The sequence below is a fragment of the Pristiophorus japonicus genome, chromosome 1 (assembly GCF_044704955.1).
Source record: "Pristiophorus japonicus isolate sPriJap1 chromosome 1, sPriJap1.hap1, whole genome shotgun sequence".
NCBI lineage: Eukaryota > Metazoa > Chordata > Chondrichthyes > Pristiophoridae > Pristiophorus > Pristiophorus japonicus.
In genome coordinates, this window is record NC_091977.1 from 229856005 (window position 1) to 229875837 (window position 19833).

The 19833-nt window shown below is 43.8% G+C and overlaps 1 protein-coding gene across 1 annotated transcript in view; it reads left to right on the forward strand.

Moving 5' to 3' along the window:
• LOC139261147 (leucine-rich melanocyte differentiation-associated protein) overlaps window positions 1–19833 on the forward strand; it is an 86451-nt gene that overhangs the window by 26402 nt on the left and 40216 nt on the right. The window contains exons 3-4 of the mRNA XM_070877057.1: window positions 6650–6896; window positions 12937–13119. Of these exons, the coding sequence (XP_070733158.1) occupies window positions 6650–6896; window positions 12937–13119 (430 nt within the window). The remainder of the gene's footprint in view (window positions 1–6649; window positions 6897–12936; window positions 13120–19833) is intronic.

Here is a 19833-nt window from a genome sequence, read left to right on the forward strand (position 1 = left end):
TCAGGTTGGCAAACTGTAACTAGTGAGGTGCCACCAGGATCAGGGCTGGGGCCTCAACTATTTACAATCTGTATTAATGACTTGGATGAAGGGACTGAGTGTAATGTAGCCAAATTTGCTGATGATACAAAATAGGTGGTAAAGCAAGTTGTGAAGAGGACAAAAATAATCTGAAAAGAGATATAGATAGGTTAAGTGAGTGGGCAAAACATTGGCAGATTGAATATAATTTGGGAACATGTGAGGTTATCCACTTTAGTAGGAAAAATAAAAAATAAAATTATTATTTAAATGTAGAGAGAGTATAAAATGCTGAGGTACAGAGGGACCAGGGGGTCCTTGTACATCAAACACAAAAAGTTAGCATGCAGGTGCAGCAAGTAATTAGGAAGGCAAATGGAATGTTGGCCTTTATTGCAAGGGGTTGGAGTATAGAAATAGGGAAGCCTTGCAACAACTGTACAGGGCGTTGGTGAGACCACACCTGGAGTACTATGTACAATTTTGGTCTCCTTATTTAAGGAGGAATATACTTGCATTGGAGGCAGTTCAGAGAAGGTTCACTAGGTTGATTCCTAAGATGAAGGAGTTGTCTTATGAAGAAAGGTTGAGCAGTTTGGGCCTATACTCATTGGAGTTTAGAAGAATGAGGGGTGATCTTATTGAAACATATAAGATTCTGAGGGGGCTTGATAGGGTAGATGCAGAGAGGATGTTTCCACTTGTGGGGGAATCTAGAACTAGGGGGCATAGTTTCAGAATATAGGCTCGCCCATTTAAAGCAGATGAGGAGGAATTTCTTCTCTCAGAGGGTGTGAATCTTTGGAATTCTCTACCCCAGAGAGCTGTGGAGGCTGGGTTATTGAATATATTTAAGGTGGAGATAGACAGATTTTTGAAGAACACAGGTGTCAAAGGTTATGGGGAGTTGAGCAGAAAAGTGGAGTTGAGGCCAAGACCAGATCAGCCATGATCTTATTGAATGGTGGAGCAGGCTCGAAGGGCCAAGTGGCCTACTCCTGCTCCTATTTCTTATGTTCTTATGATAGTGTGGGAAGGTGGAGTTGAGGTACAGATCAGCCATGATCTAACTGAATGGTGAAACAATCTCAAGGGGCTGAATGGCTTACTCCTGTTCCTATATTCTGCAAACTAAACACTGGTAAAACAGAAGCCTGCCTTCGGACCTCACCACAAACTCCATACCCTTGGGACCAATTCCATCCCCCTCCCTGGCCACTGCCTCAGGCTCAATCGGACGGTTTGCAACCTCGGTGCCCTATTTTACCCTGAGCTGAATTTCTGACCCCCTTTCCCCTCTAGTACAAAGACCGTCTACTTCCATTTCCGTAATATTCAGCCCATCTGCTGCTGAAACTCTCATCCGTGTCTTTGACACCTCCACACTCAACTATTCCTGGTGAGCCCCTCATCCTGTACCTTCCATGAACTTGAGCTTTTCCAAAACTCTACTGTCCGTCTTGAATCCCTCATTATTCACCCATCACTCCTATCTATGCTAACCTATATTAGCTCCTGGACCCCAAAACTTCAAATTTAAAATTCTCACCCTGCTGTTTAAATCCCTTTATGGCCTCACTCCCTCCACCCTTCTCTCTGTCTCTGTAACCTCCTGCTGAACTCCGACCTGAACATTTCATTTCACTGAATCTGCCACTCTGACTTGAAATAGTGGCCATGGGATCTTTTACATCCACCAGAGGGGGGCAGACAGGACCTTGGTTTAACTTCTCATCTGAAAGATGGAAGCTACTACAGAAACAGAATCATGCAGGTGAAAGCATGATACCCCATCAGCAATCACAATGCCTTCAGTTTGCATAAGTCCACTGCCACAAGGTTATTTCAAGGAGGAGGCTAACTAAATGTACAAACTTGGTGGGGGTGCTGCGCTACATCTCTCAAAAGGTATCAACTTGCCAGCATCCGCTGTATCCTGCATAATTTCGCAATACAAAAAGTGGAAATCCTTCTGCCAGGGAACCATGACAGTAAGCGGGAGCATTGGCAGGGGAGGGGTAAGGTGAAATGGGTGTAGCTAATGTGAGCCAGGAAGATTGGAGTGTCAATCATTGATGGGACTTTCACTTAAAAACTGTACCTGTGGCCTTGCATTAACATTTCTATGATCATCTGCATAATATTCTTGTCTCATTAACAATATGGCCTGCCTAATGATTAATATCTCTACTATTGTTATATATGCAGGCTATAGATATACTCTCTGTCTAGTCAATGTATAGTTGCATAAGATGGAGACTTGTTACCTGATGTACTATCAATAAGATTTAAACTGTGTATATACTATGCTGGCACCACTAGAGGGTGCAACTGGTGGAGACCGGGGTTCCCTGCCCCTGTGGCAGAGGCTGTTCACCAAAGGGCACTGCGATGGGAGACCTGAGGGTCACCTGCATAAGTGTGCAGGGCCCAGTATAAAAGGCTGCTCACCATGCTCGCGCCTCACTCTGGAGTTACAAATAAAGGACCAAGGTCACTACAGTTTGAGTACAACACATTGCTTCGTGGAGTCATTCATAAGTGCATTACAGACATAACAACTATCATCCCTGCCTATTGTACCACCACCTCTATTATATAGAATTACCTACATCTACCCTATCTCTCCACATAACAGAAGTCCCACATCCCTGGAAAATGTGCAGTGAAAGGGGAGTGGTCTGTCTGAATTTCTTAACTCTCTCCTTACTACTTTAGTGTACCAAGAGGTAAGGGTCAATGGGGCTAAAAACTTTTCTAAATAATTGATTTTATGGACATGAAAACACAACAGTTTTACAAATAGAGATGCTTACAACCTTAGTCAGTCATGCAACTTGAATCTCAGAATGGTCAAATTCTTCTGCTTTGGGAGATTGAGGGGTTAATGCACCATTGACATCCTTCTTGGTCTCTGCTTCTTGTCAGTCTCCTTAAACTTACTAAAATGACTGTTTTTATATTGTTCTTCCCAGTGCAAATACAGCTTCTGTTGTTTATGACCATTTCTCACAGTCATTCAAGGTGTAGTCAGGCAGCTGTCCTATCTGTAGCTGCACCCTTAATCTACACAAAAGTACATCAAGTCTCAGTTAGCCATCAATATTCGGAAGCAATAATAATATCCATGAAAGCTTTTGAACATAGTCAAACTTCCTAGCTGCCACTGTGATTTTGGTCAGCATAGGAACAGGAGTAGGCCATTTAGCCCCTCGAGCCTGTTCTGCCATTCAATGAGATCATGGGTGATCTGTGACCTAACTCCCTGTATAGATTTAAAATTAACAATTGACCTAGCATCAACTGCCATTTGCGGAAGAGAGTTCCTAACTTCTACCACCCTTTGTGTGTAGAAGTGTTTCCTAACTTCACTCCTGAAAGGTCTGGTTCCAATTTTTAGGCTATATCCCCTAGTCCTAGTTTAACATTGTTCTATCCCTTAAAACTGGTATTGTTTTTCTTGCATTTATATAGCACATTTCATGACCTCAGGACATCCCAAAGCACTCTACAACCAATTAAGTAATTTTGAAGTGCAGTCGCTTTTATAATATCGGAAATGTGACAGCCAATTTGCACACAGCAAGCTCCCACAAACAGTAATGTGATAATGACCAGATTATCTGTTTTAGTGATGTTGGTTAATGGATAAATATTGCCCAAGACACTAGGAAGAATTCTCATGCTCTTCTTTAAAATAGTGCCATGGGATCTTTTATGTCCACCTGAGACAGTAGATGGGGCTTCGATTTAACGTCTCTTCCAACAGACGTCACCTCCAATAGTGCAGCATTCCCTTAGTACTGCACTGGGAGTGTGAGCCTAGATTATGTCCTCAAGTCTCTGGAGTGGGGCTTGAACCTACAATCTTCTGACTCAGAGACAAGAGTGCCACCCACTGAGTCACCATGTCACTGGTATTAAAAGTCCATACTGAAAAATCCAAAATTCTTCAAGACGACAGGCAAATGCTGATGATTGGGTTAACTTGAAGAGGTTTCCATGAATCATCAACGGGCCTGTTTATGGAGGTTATGGCGGATGATCAGAAGAAGATGCCGCATGGAAAATCGATCCCTGTGGCTTTCAAATGGGGTCATGAATTTTATCTGCCCTGGTCAGATTATTCCCTGCCTTCTAACCCTGCCTCACCTGAAGATTTCCACTTGATCGTAATTCCCAATAGTCAATGCCAAAGGAGGTAAGAAAGGCCCAAAATTTCCTTCGGAGCTTTTCCACTCCATTGCTGCAACTTCCCTGGATGTGTAACATAAACCCCTTTACATGCCTAAACATAAGTTCCCACTACTTCCAGTGAAGTTATAGCAGTGGAACCAGAGCAGCGCCTAAGAAATTCCAGGACAAAAAAAATGTTTTTGACCTCAATAAAAGTAAAGCTATTGAATAAATAATTAACCATTTAAAAATTATCATTCAAATGCCCTGCATTGTTAAACCAGGGTCACTAGGAAATGAGATCTGTCATAAAATTTCATTAGAGAGCATCGTATCAATAGCTAGAGGTCACCAGAGACAATGTTGAATCAGTCAAATCAAGGCAAATGGAAAGAATTGAGCTCTTCTTTCATGCCGTACAAAGGCGTCGGTTGTAAAATTACAGCACAGCATGAAAACAAATTACAAAAGCAAAATACTGTGGATGCTGGAATCTGGAATAAAAACAGAAAATGCTGGAAATGTCAGTAGGCCAGGCAGCATCTGTGGAGAGGAAGCAGAGTTAACGTTTCATGTCAATGACCCTTCATCAGAAATGGAGAGTTTTCGGAAAGACCAGATTTTTAACAAGCACTGAAAGAGGGAGGGGAAGAAAGAACAAAAGGGAAGGTCTGTGATAGGTTGGAACACAGGAGAGATTAGAGAGACAAAGGGGATGATGGCCCAAATTCAAATGGTAATGCCAGGAGTTAGAAAAACATTAGTCAAGATAGCGTGTGAATGGTGGGATAATGACCAACTGCCATTAGAGAAAAGGAGAAAAAAGAAAGAAACAGGCTCTAAGGGTGGGGGTGGGGGTGGCGGGGTGGGCAGGGGCGGGGGTGGCGGGGAGGGGAGGTGCGGCGGGGCTGGGAGGGGGCCAAAGATTGGCAGAGGTTACACTCTGACATTTTTGAACTCGATGTTGATTCCAGAAGGCTGTAAAGTGCCTAAACGAAAGATGAGGTGCTGTTCCTCGAGCTTACGTTGAGCTTTGTTGGATCAGTGTAGGTGATCGAGGACAGAGAGGTCAGAGTGGAAATGGAGTGGAGAATTAAAGTGACAGGTAACTGGAAGCCCAGGGTCACACTTTTGGACTGAACAGAGATGCTCCGCAAAGCGGTCGCCCAATCTACGCTTGGTCTCCCCAATGTAGAGGAGACCACATCATGAGCAGCGAATGCAGTATATTAAACTGAAAGGAGTACAAATAAATCGTTGTTTCACCTGGAAGGAATATTTGGGGCTCTGGATAGTGGGAAGGGAGGACGTAAAAGGGCAGGTGTTGCATCTCCTACGCTTGCACGGAAAGGTGCCGTGGGAAGGGGAGGGGATGCTGGGGAATGGACCAGGGTGTCGTGGGGGGAGCGGTCCCTTCGGAATGTTGAGAGGGGAGGGGAGGGGAAGACGTGGTTGGTGGTGGGATAATGCTGGAGGTGGTGGAAATGGCGGAGGATGATCGTTGAACGTGGAGGCTGGTGGGGTGAAAGGTGAGGACAAGGGGAACCCTGTCGTGGTTCTGAGAGGAAGGGGAAGGGGCGAGAGCCCACCACCCTTCGCCTGGCTGAACTTGTTCTCACAACGAAGATTCAGCGACCTGAAACGTTAACTCTGCTTCCTCTCCACAGATGCAGCCTGACCTGCTGACATTTCCAGCATTTTCTATTACATATGAAAACAAATTAAATAGGATTACATAGAATGTACAGCACAGAGATAGGTCATTTGGCCCAACTGGTCCGTGCTGGTGTTCATGTTCCACTTGAACCTCCTCCCAGCTCTCTTCCTCAAACTCTGTCAACATATCCTTCTGTTCCCTTCTCCCCCACCTTTATCTATTTTCCCCTTAAATGCATCTATGCTATTCACCTCACCCGCTACATGTGGTAGCGAGTTCCACATTCTAACCACTCTCTGAGTAAAGAAATTTCTCCTAATTTCTTTTTAGGATGCTTTAGGACTGTCTTATATTGATGCTCCCTATTCAGTCTTTTCTGATTGTACTAGAGTACAAAGGTTGGGATGTAGAGCTCTGGCTGTCCATCACAGGGTTGTCACTGTTCTGTGAGACTTTTCCCAGTCACAGTCTTCTAGATAATTTACCCTCTGCCAGTCTTGTGACATGTTTCATTTGGACATGGAGTATAAAGACCATGTGATGTTTTCTGATGAAAAGCAGTGCGACAGATTGTAGGAGCACACAATAGTGGCTCTGTTTTCACTGATAGACACAGTTTCCGATCACCTGGAAAAGGTTGAGCAGCTGCAGCAAAAGGTATTTCTTATATATATTTTTTTTTTTCATGTTTTGTTAATAATTGTACATTAATTATCATTGTCAACCTGCCGAATATGTAGCATGTTTGCGCGTTTTTTTCAAAGCTTTAAACTGATCTGCCTCATTTGTTCTTAGTTATGCGGTTGTGCAAGAATTTCTTTTCAATACTTGAGCGATTCATTATTTTTGATTGTGGGAAGAGATTAAAGGAATTAATAGCAAGTAATTATGTGGCAGGTGTCCCTGTCCAGGTATTTTTAGTGATGAAAATACGACGACTGTCTTTCGCTCATCAAAACCTACAAGAAATGCCTTTCATCAAAATACTTAGACATGCAGACAGTCTTGAAGAACTTGACCTCAGCCACAACTGTCTCAATGAGTATCCTTTAAATATTTTCTGTCTAATATTTTGATTGCTAACTCTACTAATTGCCAAGATTACTAAGAAGGTAATGGTAAAATTTGTAGGTTCATGAAAATTAATTCTTCTCACCTGACATATTCATTTGTGTAATAATTCTTGGGTCCTGATACTTGTGCTTGTTAGGTTTAACGATGAAGTTAAGGTGATGTTAGATAAGTACTTGAGGGAGAAAATAATAAAAGGATATGCTGATAGGGTAAAATGAAGCGGAGTGGGAGGATGCTCGTGTGGAACATAAGCAGCGGCATAGACCATTTGGGTCGACTGGCCTATTTCTGTGCTGTACATTCTGATTAGTTCTATGTAACCGGGAGTCAGTTTGAAGCTGCAGCACATTAGTGCATTGTAGAATGTTTGAATAATCAAGGTCATTAAAATTCTGAAAGGTTTTCATAGAAGTTTACAACACAGAAGGAGGCAATTCGGCCCACCACGTCTGTGCCGGCCGATAAAGAGCTACCCAGCCTAATCTCACATTCTAGCTTTTGGTCCACAGCCTTGTAGATTACGGCAATGCAAGTGCATATCCAAATACTTCTTAAATGCGATGAGGGTTTCTGCCTCTACCACACTTTCAGGTAGTGAGTTCCAGAACCCCACCACCCTCTGGGTGAAAATAATTCTCCTCAACTCCCCTCTAATCCTACCAATTACTTTAAATCTATGCCCGCTAGTTATTGACCTCTCTGCTAAGGGAAATAGGTCCTTTCTATCCACTCTATCTAGGCCCCTTATAAATTTATACACCTCAATTAAATCTCTCCTCATTCTCCTCTGTTCCAGCGTATCCAGTCTTTCCTCTTAGCTAAAATTCTCCAGTCCTGGCAACATTCTCGTAAAACCTTTCTGTACCCTCTCTAGTACAATCATATATTTTCTGTAATGTGGTGACCAGAACTGTATGCAGTAATCCAGCTGTGACTTAACTAGTGTTTTATACAGGTCAAGCATAATCTCCCTGCTCTTATATTCTACGTCTCTGCCAATAAAGGAAAGCGTCCCGTATGGCTTCTTAACCATCTTATTTACCTGTCCTGCAACTTTTAGGGATCTGTGGACATGCACTCCAAGATCCGAGGTTAAGGAAGTGGTATCAGGGCACTTAGACAATCATAACATGATTAGGCAGAGTCAACATGATTTTGTGAAAGGGAAATCGTGTTTGACAAATTTATTAGAGTTTTTTGAGGATGTAACTAACAGGTTGGATAAAGGGGAACCAGTAGATGTAGTGTATTTGGATTTCCAAAAGGCATTTGATAAGTTGCCACATAAAAGGTTATTACACAAGATAAAGGATCATGGGATTGGAGGTAATGTATTAGCATGGATAGAGGATTGGTTAATGGACAGAAAACAGAGAGTAGGGATAAACGGGTCTTTTTCAAGTTGGCAGGCTGTAACTAGTGGGGTGCCGCAAGGATCAGTGCTGTGGCCTCAGCTATTTAAAATCTCTATTAATGACCTAGATGAAGGGACCGAGTGTAATGTGTCCAAGTTTGCTGATGATACAAAGCTAGGTGGGACAGTAAGCTGTGAGGTGAACACAAAGTCTGCAAAGGGATATAGATAGATTAAGTGAGTGGGCAGTTAGGTGGCAGATGAGTATAATGTAGGGAATTGTGAGGTTATTCACTTTGGTAGGAATAATAGAAAAACAGAATATTTTTTAAATCGTGAGAAACTTTTAAATGTTGATGTTCAGAGAGATTTGGGTGTCCTCATGCAAGAAACACAGAAAACTAGCATGCGGATACAGCAAGCAATAAGGAAGGTAAATGGCATGTTGTCCTTTATTCCAAGGGGTTTGTAATATATGAGTAAGGAAGTCTTGCTACAATTGTACAGGGTCTTGGTGAGACCACATCTGGAGTACTGTGCACAGTTTTGGTCTCCTTATTTAAGGAAGGATATACTTGCTTTGGAGGTGCCTACAACAAAGGTTCACTAGATTGATTACTGGGGTGAGAGGGCTGTCTTATGATGAGAGATTGTGTAGAATGGGCCTATACTCTCTGGAGTTTAGAAGAATGAGAGATAATTTCATTGAAAGATTAAAGATTCTGAAGGAGATTGACAGGGCTGATGCTGAGAGGTTGTTTCCCTTGGCTGGAGTGTCTAGAACTAGGGGTCATAGTCTCAGGATAAGGGACAGGCCATTTAAGACAGAGATGAGGAGGAATTTCTTCACTCAGAAGGTTGTGAATCTTTGGAATTCTCTGCCCCAGAGGGCTGTGGATGCTGAGACTCTGAATATATTCAAGGCTGAGATAGATAAATTTTTTGAGTCAAAGGGAGTCAAGGGATATAGAGATCGGGCAGGCAAGTGGAGTTGAGGTTGATAATCAGCCATGATCTTATTGAATGGCGGAGCAGGCTCGAGGGGCCATATGACCTACTCCTGCTCCTATTTTTATGTTCTTATGTTCTTATGTCCCTCTGCTTCCTCTACATTTCTCAGTGTCCTACCATTTGTTGTGCATTCCCTTGCCTTGTTAGGCCTCCCCAAATGCATTACCTCACACTTCTCCGGATTGAATTCCATTTGGCACATTTCTGCCCACCTGACCAGCCCATCGATATCTTCTTGCAGTCGACAGCTCTCTTCCTCACTATCAACCACACGGTTAATTTTTGTATCATCTGCTTTGTTGGCGTAGACACAGGGAGAATGTTTCTACTTGTGGGGAAGTGCAAAACTAGAAGCCATCAATATAAGACAGTCAGCAAGAAATCAAATAGGGAATTCAGAAGAAACATCTTTACCCAGAGAGTGTTGAAAATGTGGAACTCGCTCCCACAGGGAGAAGTTGAGGTGAATACTATAGATACATTTAAAGGGAGGCTAGATAAGCATATGAGGGAGAAGGAAATAGAGGAATATGCTGATAGAGTTAGATGAGGAAGGATTGGAGAAGTCTCTAATGGAGCATACACACTGGCATGGACTGGTTGGACTGAATGACCAGTTCTGTGCCGTATATCCTATGTAATTCTATGTAATATGTAATAGTGGATACTGATTTCAATCATGATATCAGCAAATAGTGCCAAATGTAAAGTTTTTTTCCAGAGAGAGACAGACGAGGATTTTATGATAGAGATGATTTGCACACCTCCTAGAAGCAGCATTAGGGACATTGGAACAGGAGTGGGCCATTCAACCCCTTGAGCCTGTTCTGCATTGACAGAAGCTTGGGAGTGAGCACCTCACACTCTCAGTTGAGGATTGCTGTGTATCCCTGAGAAGGGGAGGAAAGAGGGAAGGAGAAAGAATGCAAAGAGAGGAGTAAAAATCAACATTAGAAAATTGGTGGAGAGAAAGCCGTTAAGGAAATATATACACTAAAAGACATAACCTTCCATTCACTCATACTTGGGGCTATATCCCTCCCTGAATAAAGTTTAATGATAAAGTAAATTTGAGTAAATGCATTTTCCTCCTGTCGCCTGGTTACCATTGCTTCCCAGGGTTGCCATGGGGAAGGTGACAGTGGGCCTCAAGGAGTGGCGGTAATGACCCTGGGTTTTACCAGGGTGAGGGGAGAGGGCCTTGTAGGAACCCCTTTTTACTCCATTCCAGCTTCCACTTACCTTCTTGTGCCAAAGGTGCCAACCTTGTAATCTTCAAATCGCTTCATAGGGGTCGAAATTCAATACTCTCATTTTTGAGGTGGTGTCACCACTTGAATGCTGATTTTACTGCCAGGTGTTAGGAGCAGGCTCAAACTGCCAAATTAAGTTTTTACGCCCAAAGATGAGAGAGCAGCACTAAAAAGTGGCGTTGCACACTCAGCCTCAGTGCCAACGGGACGGGAGCTCAGGGGGCCGACTGAATTTCGCAACATGAGGCTGAAGAACCGAGAAGAAAAAATAACTACAACTTCTCTGATCCACACACACACTTCCCCACTGTTACAACTAATGAAAACATGCAGAAATAAAGAAAGAAAAAAACCTATCTTGCTCTCTGGGTGATTCCACCAGAGATCTGCTGTGTACTCACCACTTTATTCAGCCTGTAAGAACGCCTGCTGGGAAAGCCGCCGTGGAGACCAAATATTGCAAGAGAAGTGCCAAGGGGGCATTGCACGCTGGATGGCGTCACCACGTGGGTGGCAGTAGAGGGCGCAGCATTACCTCTTGACACCTCTACCAAAGACCCAACTGAATTTCTCCGGAGGTGTAGCTGCCGCTTACCACCGACGGTAGGACTTTGCCTCCCATTAGCCACCTCCCGCCGACGGTAACGGCTGGCATTAGAAACAGAATTTTGACCCCTAAGGGCTTGACAGCGTAAATGCTGAGTGGCTATTTCCACTGGCTGGAGAGTCTAGAACTAGGGGTCATAGGCTCAGCATAAGGGGTAGGCCATTTAGGACTGAGATGAGGAGAAATTTCTTCACTCAGAGGGTTGTGAATCTTTGGAATTCTCTACCCGAAAGGGATGTGGATGCTCAGTCGTTGAGTATATACAAGACGAAATCTATACATTTTTGGACGTTAAGGGGATCAATGGATTGGGGTTAGAGTGGGAAAGTCTAGTTGAGGTCGAAGATCGACCATGATCTTATTGAATGATGGAGATGGCTTGAGGGGCCATATGGCCTTCTCCTGCTCCTATTTCTTACGTTCTTATTATGTTCTTATGTTCTGCCACTTTAACTGCCCTAACCGCCCCTTGCGCTGAGGCAGTTATGTCTCACTAGGATATGACCGCTCCAGCAATGACTGGCTCCCTTGTGGCAGTGGAAATTCCACCAGGAGCCTGCCATGCAGTCAGGGTAAATTCCCAACACAGGAAATTGGGACAATGCACGTGAGGATTTAAGTTCGGAATCATGAGTTGGAGACAGGGTGGTAATTGGAGAGAATGAATAAGTCAGAGCAGGTCTTTTGAGGAGAGCCATGATGATGGCGGTTTTGAAAGAGAGTGGGTAGTAAATGAGGAAAGAAATCTATTAATATCAGCTAGTATAGAGACCAGGAAGGAACGCTGACTAGTCAGGAGTTGAGTGGGGGGGGGGGATTAAGGGATCAAGAGTGGGTTTCATGGAAGAGATGCCGGCCTGTGCCGAAAGAGCTATCCAATTAGTCTCACTCCCCCTGCTCTTTCCCCAAAGCCCTACAATTTTTTAATTTTTCAAATTCAAGTATTTATGCAATTCCTTTTGAAAGTGACTACTGAATCGGCTTCCAACATCCTTTCAAGCACTGCATTCCAGATCATAACAACTCACAGTATAAAGACATTTCTCCTCATCTCCCCACTGGTTCTTTTGCCAATTACCTTAATTCCGTGACCTCTGATTATCAACCCTCCTGCCAGTGGAAACAAATTGTCCTTATCTACTCTATCAAAACCCTTCATAATTTTGTACACCTCTATTGAAACACCGCATCGCCTTCTGTTCTCTAGGGAGAACAATACCAACAGCTCTATTCTCTCCACATTACTGAAGTCCCTCATCCCTGGTGCCATCCTAGTAAATCTCCTCTGTATCCTCTCCAAGGCCTTGACATCTTTCCTAAAGTGTGGAGCCCAGAATTGGATACAATACTCCAGCTGAGGCCTAGCCAGTGATTGATTATGGTTTAGCGTCATTTCCTTTGCTTTTGTTATAATATGGATTCCAAATCCACCCAAACTACATGCAATTTTAGGTTATCTCTTGTCATATCCTTTGTCGAATAGCTTAGTGTTTAGCATGTATATATAAATTCCAGTAATTGGAAGGATATGGTGATGTTATTTTGATGAATATTCCACTTGCCTTGAAGTAGCAAATGAGGAGCATCACCTCATGCTTTAATTAGCTCCCAGTTCCCTTGGGTCAGCTTAAAACCTGCTGGAACATCGCTGATACCATGATTAGTTTCGGAAGGCAGAATTTCATCATGCATATGAATGCATATTGCCATGGTCAATCAGTCAACTCATTTTATTCAGCCTATCCATTGATGACATTTGTGTTCCTCAGCTATGGCATTGTAGAAACCTTTCACAGCTTGGAGAGCTGAAAAAATTAACTACGTTCATTTTGGATGGCAACAGTTTCACTTCTCACATTAAGTTTGCTTACATGCCGAGTCTCACCACCTTGTGGATAAATAAAAACAAAATTACTAACCTGGCTATCTTTGCTGCGGAGATAGCTAAAAACTTTCCACAAATCAGGTGAGGTATAAATATCTTTGAAGAAGCTTTCTGTTTAAGATGTCCAGGCTGTGATGAACTGAATTTTAGTCACATTTCAGAAGGCAGAGGTTTTGCTGATCAATCAGAAGGATTGAGCTGCAGTACGTTCAAGAACAATAACAAAAAACATTCAGTCTGGGCCTCAGTTGGAAATTTCAAAACTGAGATTGATAGATTTTTGTTAGAAAAGACAGACTTGCATTTCTATAGCACCTTTCATGACCACTGGATGTCCCTAAGTGCTTTACAGACAGTGGGTAGTAAATGAGGAAAGAAAGCTATTAATGCCAGCTAGTATAGAGATCAGGAAAGAAAGCTGACTAGTCAGGAGTTGAGTGGGAAGGGCATTATGGGAGCAAGAGTGGGTTTCATGGAAGAAATGAACTTGGAAAAATGGGGAAATGGGGGAAGAAACAGTCGGTCAGGAGCAATACACTGAATGGTATGCACATATCACTTCTTGGACTTGGGTTGAAATCCAGTGCAATGTGATGGGATAAAAGTACCGTCACTGTCAGATATAAGATCCAATGTGAAATGATTTTGGCAGCAGGGTTGCCAACTCTGGTTGGACATAGAAACATAGAAACTTACAACGCAGAAGGAGGCCATTTTGGCCCATCGTGTCTGTGCCGGCCGACAAAGAGCCACACAGCCCTCGGTCAGCAACCCTGAAGGTTACATATAAACCTTTGAACAATGAACAATGGTGGAAAGGTAAAGAGCACTCAGCCCAACCAGTCCGCCCCACACAACTGCGACACCCCTTACACTGAAACATTTTACACTCCACCCCAACCAGAGCCATGTGATCTCCTGGGAGAGGCAAAAACCAGATTAAAAACCCAGGCAAATTGGGGGAAAAAAATCAGGGAAAATTCTTCTCCGACCCATCCAGGCAATCAAAACTAGTCCAGGAGATCAACCTGGCCGTATTCGATTGCCTGCAGTACATACCTTCTGTAATATCTGTAGCTCCACACTGTGGACGCCTGTGTTACTGCAGCTAGTGCTGTTTAATAAAGAGCAGGTCACCTGACCAGCAGGTCAGAAGTTTCCGGAACCTGCAGCCATCTTACAGGTTGTGTGTTGTGTGCTCTCTGAAGATATGACATTTGGTGACGAGAATGGGATGTAATCGGATAATACAAAGCTGACAGTTTTGTTGGCGAAGGACTTAGCCAGCCGACAGAGAGTCTTTGAGAGCTTCTCTGTTTTTGGAAACAGCTACAAATCCGGGTAAACTTTGAGCACACTTGGTTAAACTGCCAGAGTCAAAATGGCTGCCCCTCTGGGAGTTATAGGGAATTTGGGGGCATTTCAACGCGACCGTGAAAGTTTCAGAGCGTATGTGGATTGGCTAGAAATGTTTTTCACTGCAAATAATATCATTGAAATCCCCAGTAATAAAGACAATAACCGGGCGGTGTTGGAACAAAAAAGAGCTATATTCTTAACTGAGGCCGGGCCCGAGTTGTATGAAACGCTGATAAATTTGCTTGTGCCTGACAAGCCAAAGGATACAACACTGAAACAGATTACAGCTCCGTTCCATTAGAAATTGCTGAAAGTTATCGTTTCGGAATACGAAATCAGAAGGCCGAAGAAAATATCAGTGAGTACATTGTAGCATTAAAAAAACTATCTATTCACTGTAATTTCGGAGACTTTCAGAACCGAGCATTGCGAGACCGCTTTGTTTGTGGGATGAAAAATGATGCGATCAGAAGAAAGTTATTGACGACGCCTAACTTGACTTTTGATTTAGCTTGTCAGACAGTTAGGTCGATGAACATGGCCGACCAAAATTCCGAAGACTTTCATACTAATTTCAGTCATCAGACAACTGAGGTGAATCGCCTGCAGGTTCAAAGTAAAAGGCAGTGGGGCCCCAAAGCCTCAGAAACTGGAAATGTTAACAGAGCATTGAAGTCCTGCTGTCGATGCCTAGGACGACACATTGCTCAAAGTTGTCCATATGTGAAGGCACAGAGTGCCACTTCTGCAGGAAAACTGGGCACCTTGCGAAGACATGCTGACTGAAGAGTAAACCAGCTTTCAAAGCTATGAGTAGAAATCCCCAGAGTCTACATAGCATGGAAGAACAACAACAGGACGAGGAAGTGTTAGAGTTAAACGTCATCAGGAGCACGAGGTTAACAGACAGCAATTCGAAAAGTATCATAATCCACATAGATGTTGCAGGATTCAAGATACCCATGGAAATCGACACTGGTGCATCCATGAGTGTAGTACCTCGACAAATTGCAGGATTTCCCATTGGAGAAAGCCAAGATAGAGCTGCGAGGCTACATGGGAGAGAACATTCCGATGGTAGGTCGTATCACCGTACTGGTGAAATACAAGGATCAAGTTCAGAGTTTGCCTCTAATAGTAGTGGCAGGAGACAAGCCTGCCTTACCAGGAAGAAATCGGTTGGGCACTGAAGCTGGATTGGAGTGAGATTTTTCGTGTTGAAATGAGATTTGCGTAAAAGGATGACGCCATCAAGAATTATCCGAAGGTGTTCTACGAAACGGGCAGTCCGATCCAAGGCTTCAAGGCGAGTGTCAGGGTACAGAAGAATGCTAGATCGGTTTACTGCAAGCCACGTTCTGTACCATATGCACTCAAGGAGAAAGTTGAGCAAGAACTCAAAAGATTAGAGACTGAGATCATTATTTCTAAGATAGATCGATGTAATTGGGCTACACCCATTGTTGTTGTACCTAAGTCCAATGGTAAGGTAAGATTGTGTGGTGATTATAAAGTAACCATAAACCAGGTTCTAGAGGGTAATGTCCCCAATACATTGCCAAATACAGAAGATTTGTTCACAACACTGACAGGGGGTCAGATGTTCTCAAAGTTGGATCTTACGAATGTCTACTTACAGCTTGAACTAGATGAGGAGTCCAAGTCATGCTTGATTATAAATACTCATCTAGGCCTATATCAATTTAATAGTCTTCCACCCCTGCCATATTCCAAGGGGTAATGAACCAGATTTTGCAAGGTATTGAAGGGGTAGTATGTTATTTAGATGACATTCTAATTTCAGCACCAAATAGGCAAATTCATAATAACATATTGAATGAAGTCCTCAAACGGCTAGAGAAGCACAGAGTACGAGTGTCTGCTCGCAAGTGTGAGTTATTTCACAACTCAGTGGAGTACTTAGTGTACAGAGTAGACAAGGATGGTTTACATCCAACCAAGGAAAAACTGGATGCAATCAGAAATGCACTCACTCCCAAGAATGTCACTGTACTTCGCTCATTTTTGGGTCTTTTGAAATATTATGGGAAATTCCTACCAAATTTGGCTACAGTATTCCATCCTCTGAATGACCTTTTGAAAAAACAGGTCCATTGGAAGTGGTCAAAAGAATGCGATACAATATTCAAGGAGTGTAAAAGCAACTTGGTAGAGAGCACCATGTTAGTTCACTAAGACGCATCTCAGGAGATCAAGCTAGCATGTGATGCCTCTCCGTATGGAGTTGGAGCAGTAATCTCTCATGTATTACTTAGTGGGGGGGAGAGACCAATTGCTTTTGCTTCACACACTCTCAGTGCCAGTGAGTATAATTATGCGCAAATTGAAAGGGAAGTTTTGGCATTAATTTTTAGTGTCAAGAAGTTCCACAAGTTCCATAAGTTTACTCTCGTTACAGACCATAAGCCCCTTACAGCAATCCTTCATCCAAAGTCCCCAGTTCCAACATTAGCTGCAGCCCGAATGCAGAGATGGGCTTTGATTTTGTCATCATATATATATGATATTGAATACAGATAATCAGCTGATCACAGTAATGCCGATGCTATGTCTAGACTGCCTTCCCCATCACAAGTTATACCTGATAGGGAAGAGGTGTTCTATTTTTCATACATTGATGAACTGCCAGTCACAGCTGAAAAGATTGATAGAGCAATCAAATGTGACCCAGTTATGTCAAAGGTGTATGATTATATTGCAAACGGATGGCCAAACCAGGTAACAGACAAAAATATTCATCCATTCTTCATTCGTAGGAATGAATTATCAGTCGATAAAGACTGTATCATGTGGCGTGCAAGAGTGGTTATACCAAATAAATTCAGGTCCAAATTATTAGGAGACCTCCATGACCAGCACCTGGGAATGTGCTTGATCAAGAGTTTTGCACGGAGTTACTTATGGCCAGGTCTTGATAAAGATATAGAGTACATCATAAGTCAGTGTATGACATGTCAATCGGTAAGCAAGCAACCACCATCAGTACCATTACAGCCATGGAAATTGTTATATATGTAAACTTGTATTTACTCTGTACAGCCGCCAGAGGGCTCATCCACTGGAGTCTCAAGGGATCCCATAATCCCTTGGGAGCACAGGTATTTAAGGAGGCTTCAAAGATTGGAGAGGCACTCTGGAGACCTGCAATAAAAGACTACGGTCACACTTTACTTTGAGCTCACAGTGTTCAGTCTGACTCTTTCTCCATACACAACAACTGGTGACGAGGATGGGATATCCTGGAGAAATTCTCAGAGGGAGATGATTGGGAAACTTTTGTGGAGCGACTTGACCAATACTTCGTGGCCAACGAGCTAGGTGGGGAAGAGAGCACTGCCAAACGTAGAGCGATCCTCCTCACCGTCTATGGGGCACCAACGTATGCCTCATGAAGAATCTGCTCTCTTCAGTGAAACCCACGGAGAAATCGAATGATGATTTGTGCACACTGGTCCGAGAGCATTTGAACTCGAAGGAAAGCGTTCTGATGGCGAGGTACCGGTTCTACACCTACAAAAGGTCTGAAGGCCAGGAACTGGTGAGTTATGTCGCCGAGCTAAGACGTCTTGCAGCACATTGCGAATTTGAAGGACATTTGGAGCACATGCTCAGAGACTTTTCATACTTGGCATTGGCCACGAAACCATACTTTGCAAACTTTTGACTGTAGAGGCGCCAACCTTGAGTAAAGCCATAACGATAGTCCAGGCCACCAGTGACAATACGAAGCAAATCTCTCAGCACATCAATGCTGCTACAAGTACTGTGAACAAAGTGATGTTATTTTCGAATCGTAACATACAGGGCAGGTCATACATACCTGCAGCTACATGTCCGCAGATGTCTCAGAGTGCACCATCAAGGGTGATGAATGCAAGGCCATTAACACCTTGTTGGCGCTGCGGGGGTGATCATCGTTTCCATTCATGCCGATTCAAAGAGTACGTTTGCAAGGGCTGTGGAACAATGGGACACCTCCAACGAGTGTGCAGGCAAGCTGCAAAGCCTGTTAAACCTGCAAACCACCATGTTGCAGAGGAGGACAGATCCACGGAGGATCACGATGAACCAGTGCCTCAGGCCAAGGAGGCAGAGGTACATGGGGTGCACACATTCACCACAAATTGTCCCCCGATAATGCTGAATGTTGAACTAAATGGAATCCCGGTTTCAATGGAGCTGGACACGGGAGCGAGCCAGTCCATCATAGGCAAAAAGACTTTTGAAAGGTTGTGGTGCAACAAGGCCTCAAGGCCAGTCTTAACTCCAGTTTGCAAGAAGCTAAGAACTGACATGAAAGAACTGATTCCTGTAATCGGCAGTGCTACCCTAAAGGTCTCCTACGATGGAGCAGTGCACAAGCTACCACTCTGGGTGGTAGCGGGCGATGGTCCCACGCTGCTCGGCAGGAGCTGGCTGGGAAAGATACGCTAGAACTGGGACGACGTCCGAGTGCTATCGCCCGCTGATGACACTTTGTGTGCCCATGTCTTAAACAAATTTCCTTCGCTGTTCGATCCAGGTATCGGGAAATTCCAAGGAGCAAAAGTGCAGATCCGCCTAATTCCAGGGGCGTGACCCATCCATCACAACCATCACAAGACGAGAGCAGTACCGTACATGATGAGAGAAAGGGTAGAGATCGAGCTAGACCGGCTGCAAAGAGAGGGCATCATTTCCCCGATCGAGTTCAACGAGTGGGCCAGTCTTATCGCCCCAGTCCTCAAGGGAGATGGCACCGTCAGAATCTGTGGCGATTACAAAGTAACTATCAATTGTTTCTCCCTGCAGGACAAATACCCACTACCAAAGGCTGACGACCTCTTTGCAACACTGGCAGGAGGAAAGACGTTCACGAAGCTAGATCTGACTTCAGCCTACATGACGCAGGAACAGGAGGAATCATCGAAGGCCCTCACCTGCATCAACACGCACAAAGGTCTTTTTGTTTATAACAGATGCCCGTTTGGAATCCGATCGGCGGTGGCGATATTCCAGAGAAACATGGAAAGCTTACTGAAATCAGTCCTGCACAACGTGGTCTTCCAGGACAACATCTTGGTCACAGGTCAGAACACAGTCGAGCATCTGGTGAACCTGGAGGAGTTTCGTAGACGACTCAACCATGTGGGACTCAGGGTAAAACGCTCGAAGTGCATTTTCCTGGCGCCTGAAGTGGAGTTTGTGGGAAGGAGGATTGCGGCGGACGGCATCAGGCCCACCAACGCGAAGACGGAAGCAATCAAGAACGCACCGAGGCCACAGAACGTGATGGAGCTGCGGTCATTTCTGGGACTCCTGAACTACTTTGGTAACTTCTTACCGGGTCTCAGCACACTGCTAGAACCACTGCATGTCTTACCATGAAAAGGGGATGAATGGGTTTGGGGCAAAAGGCAAGAAAATGCCTTTGTA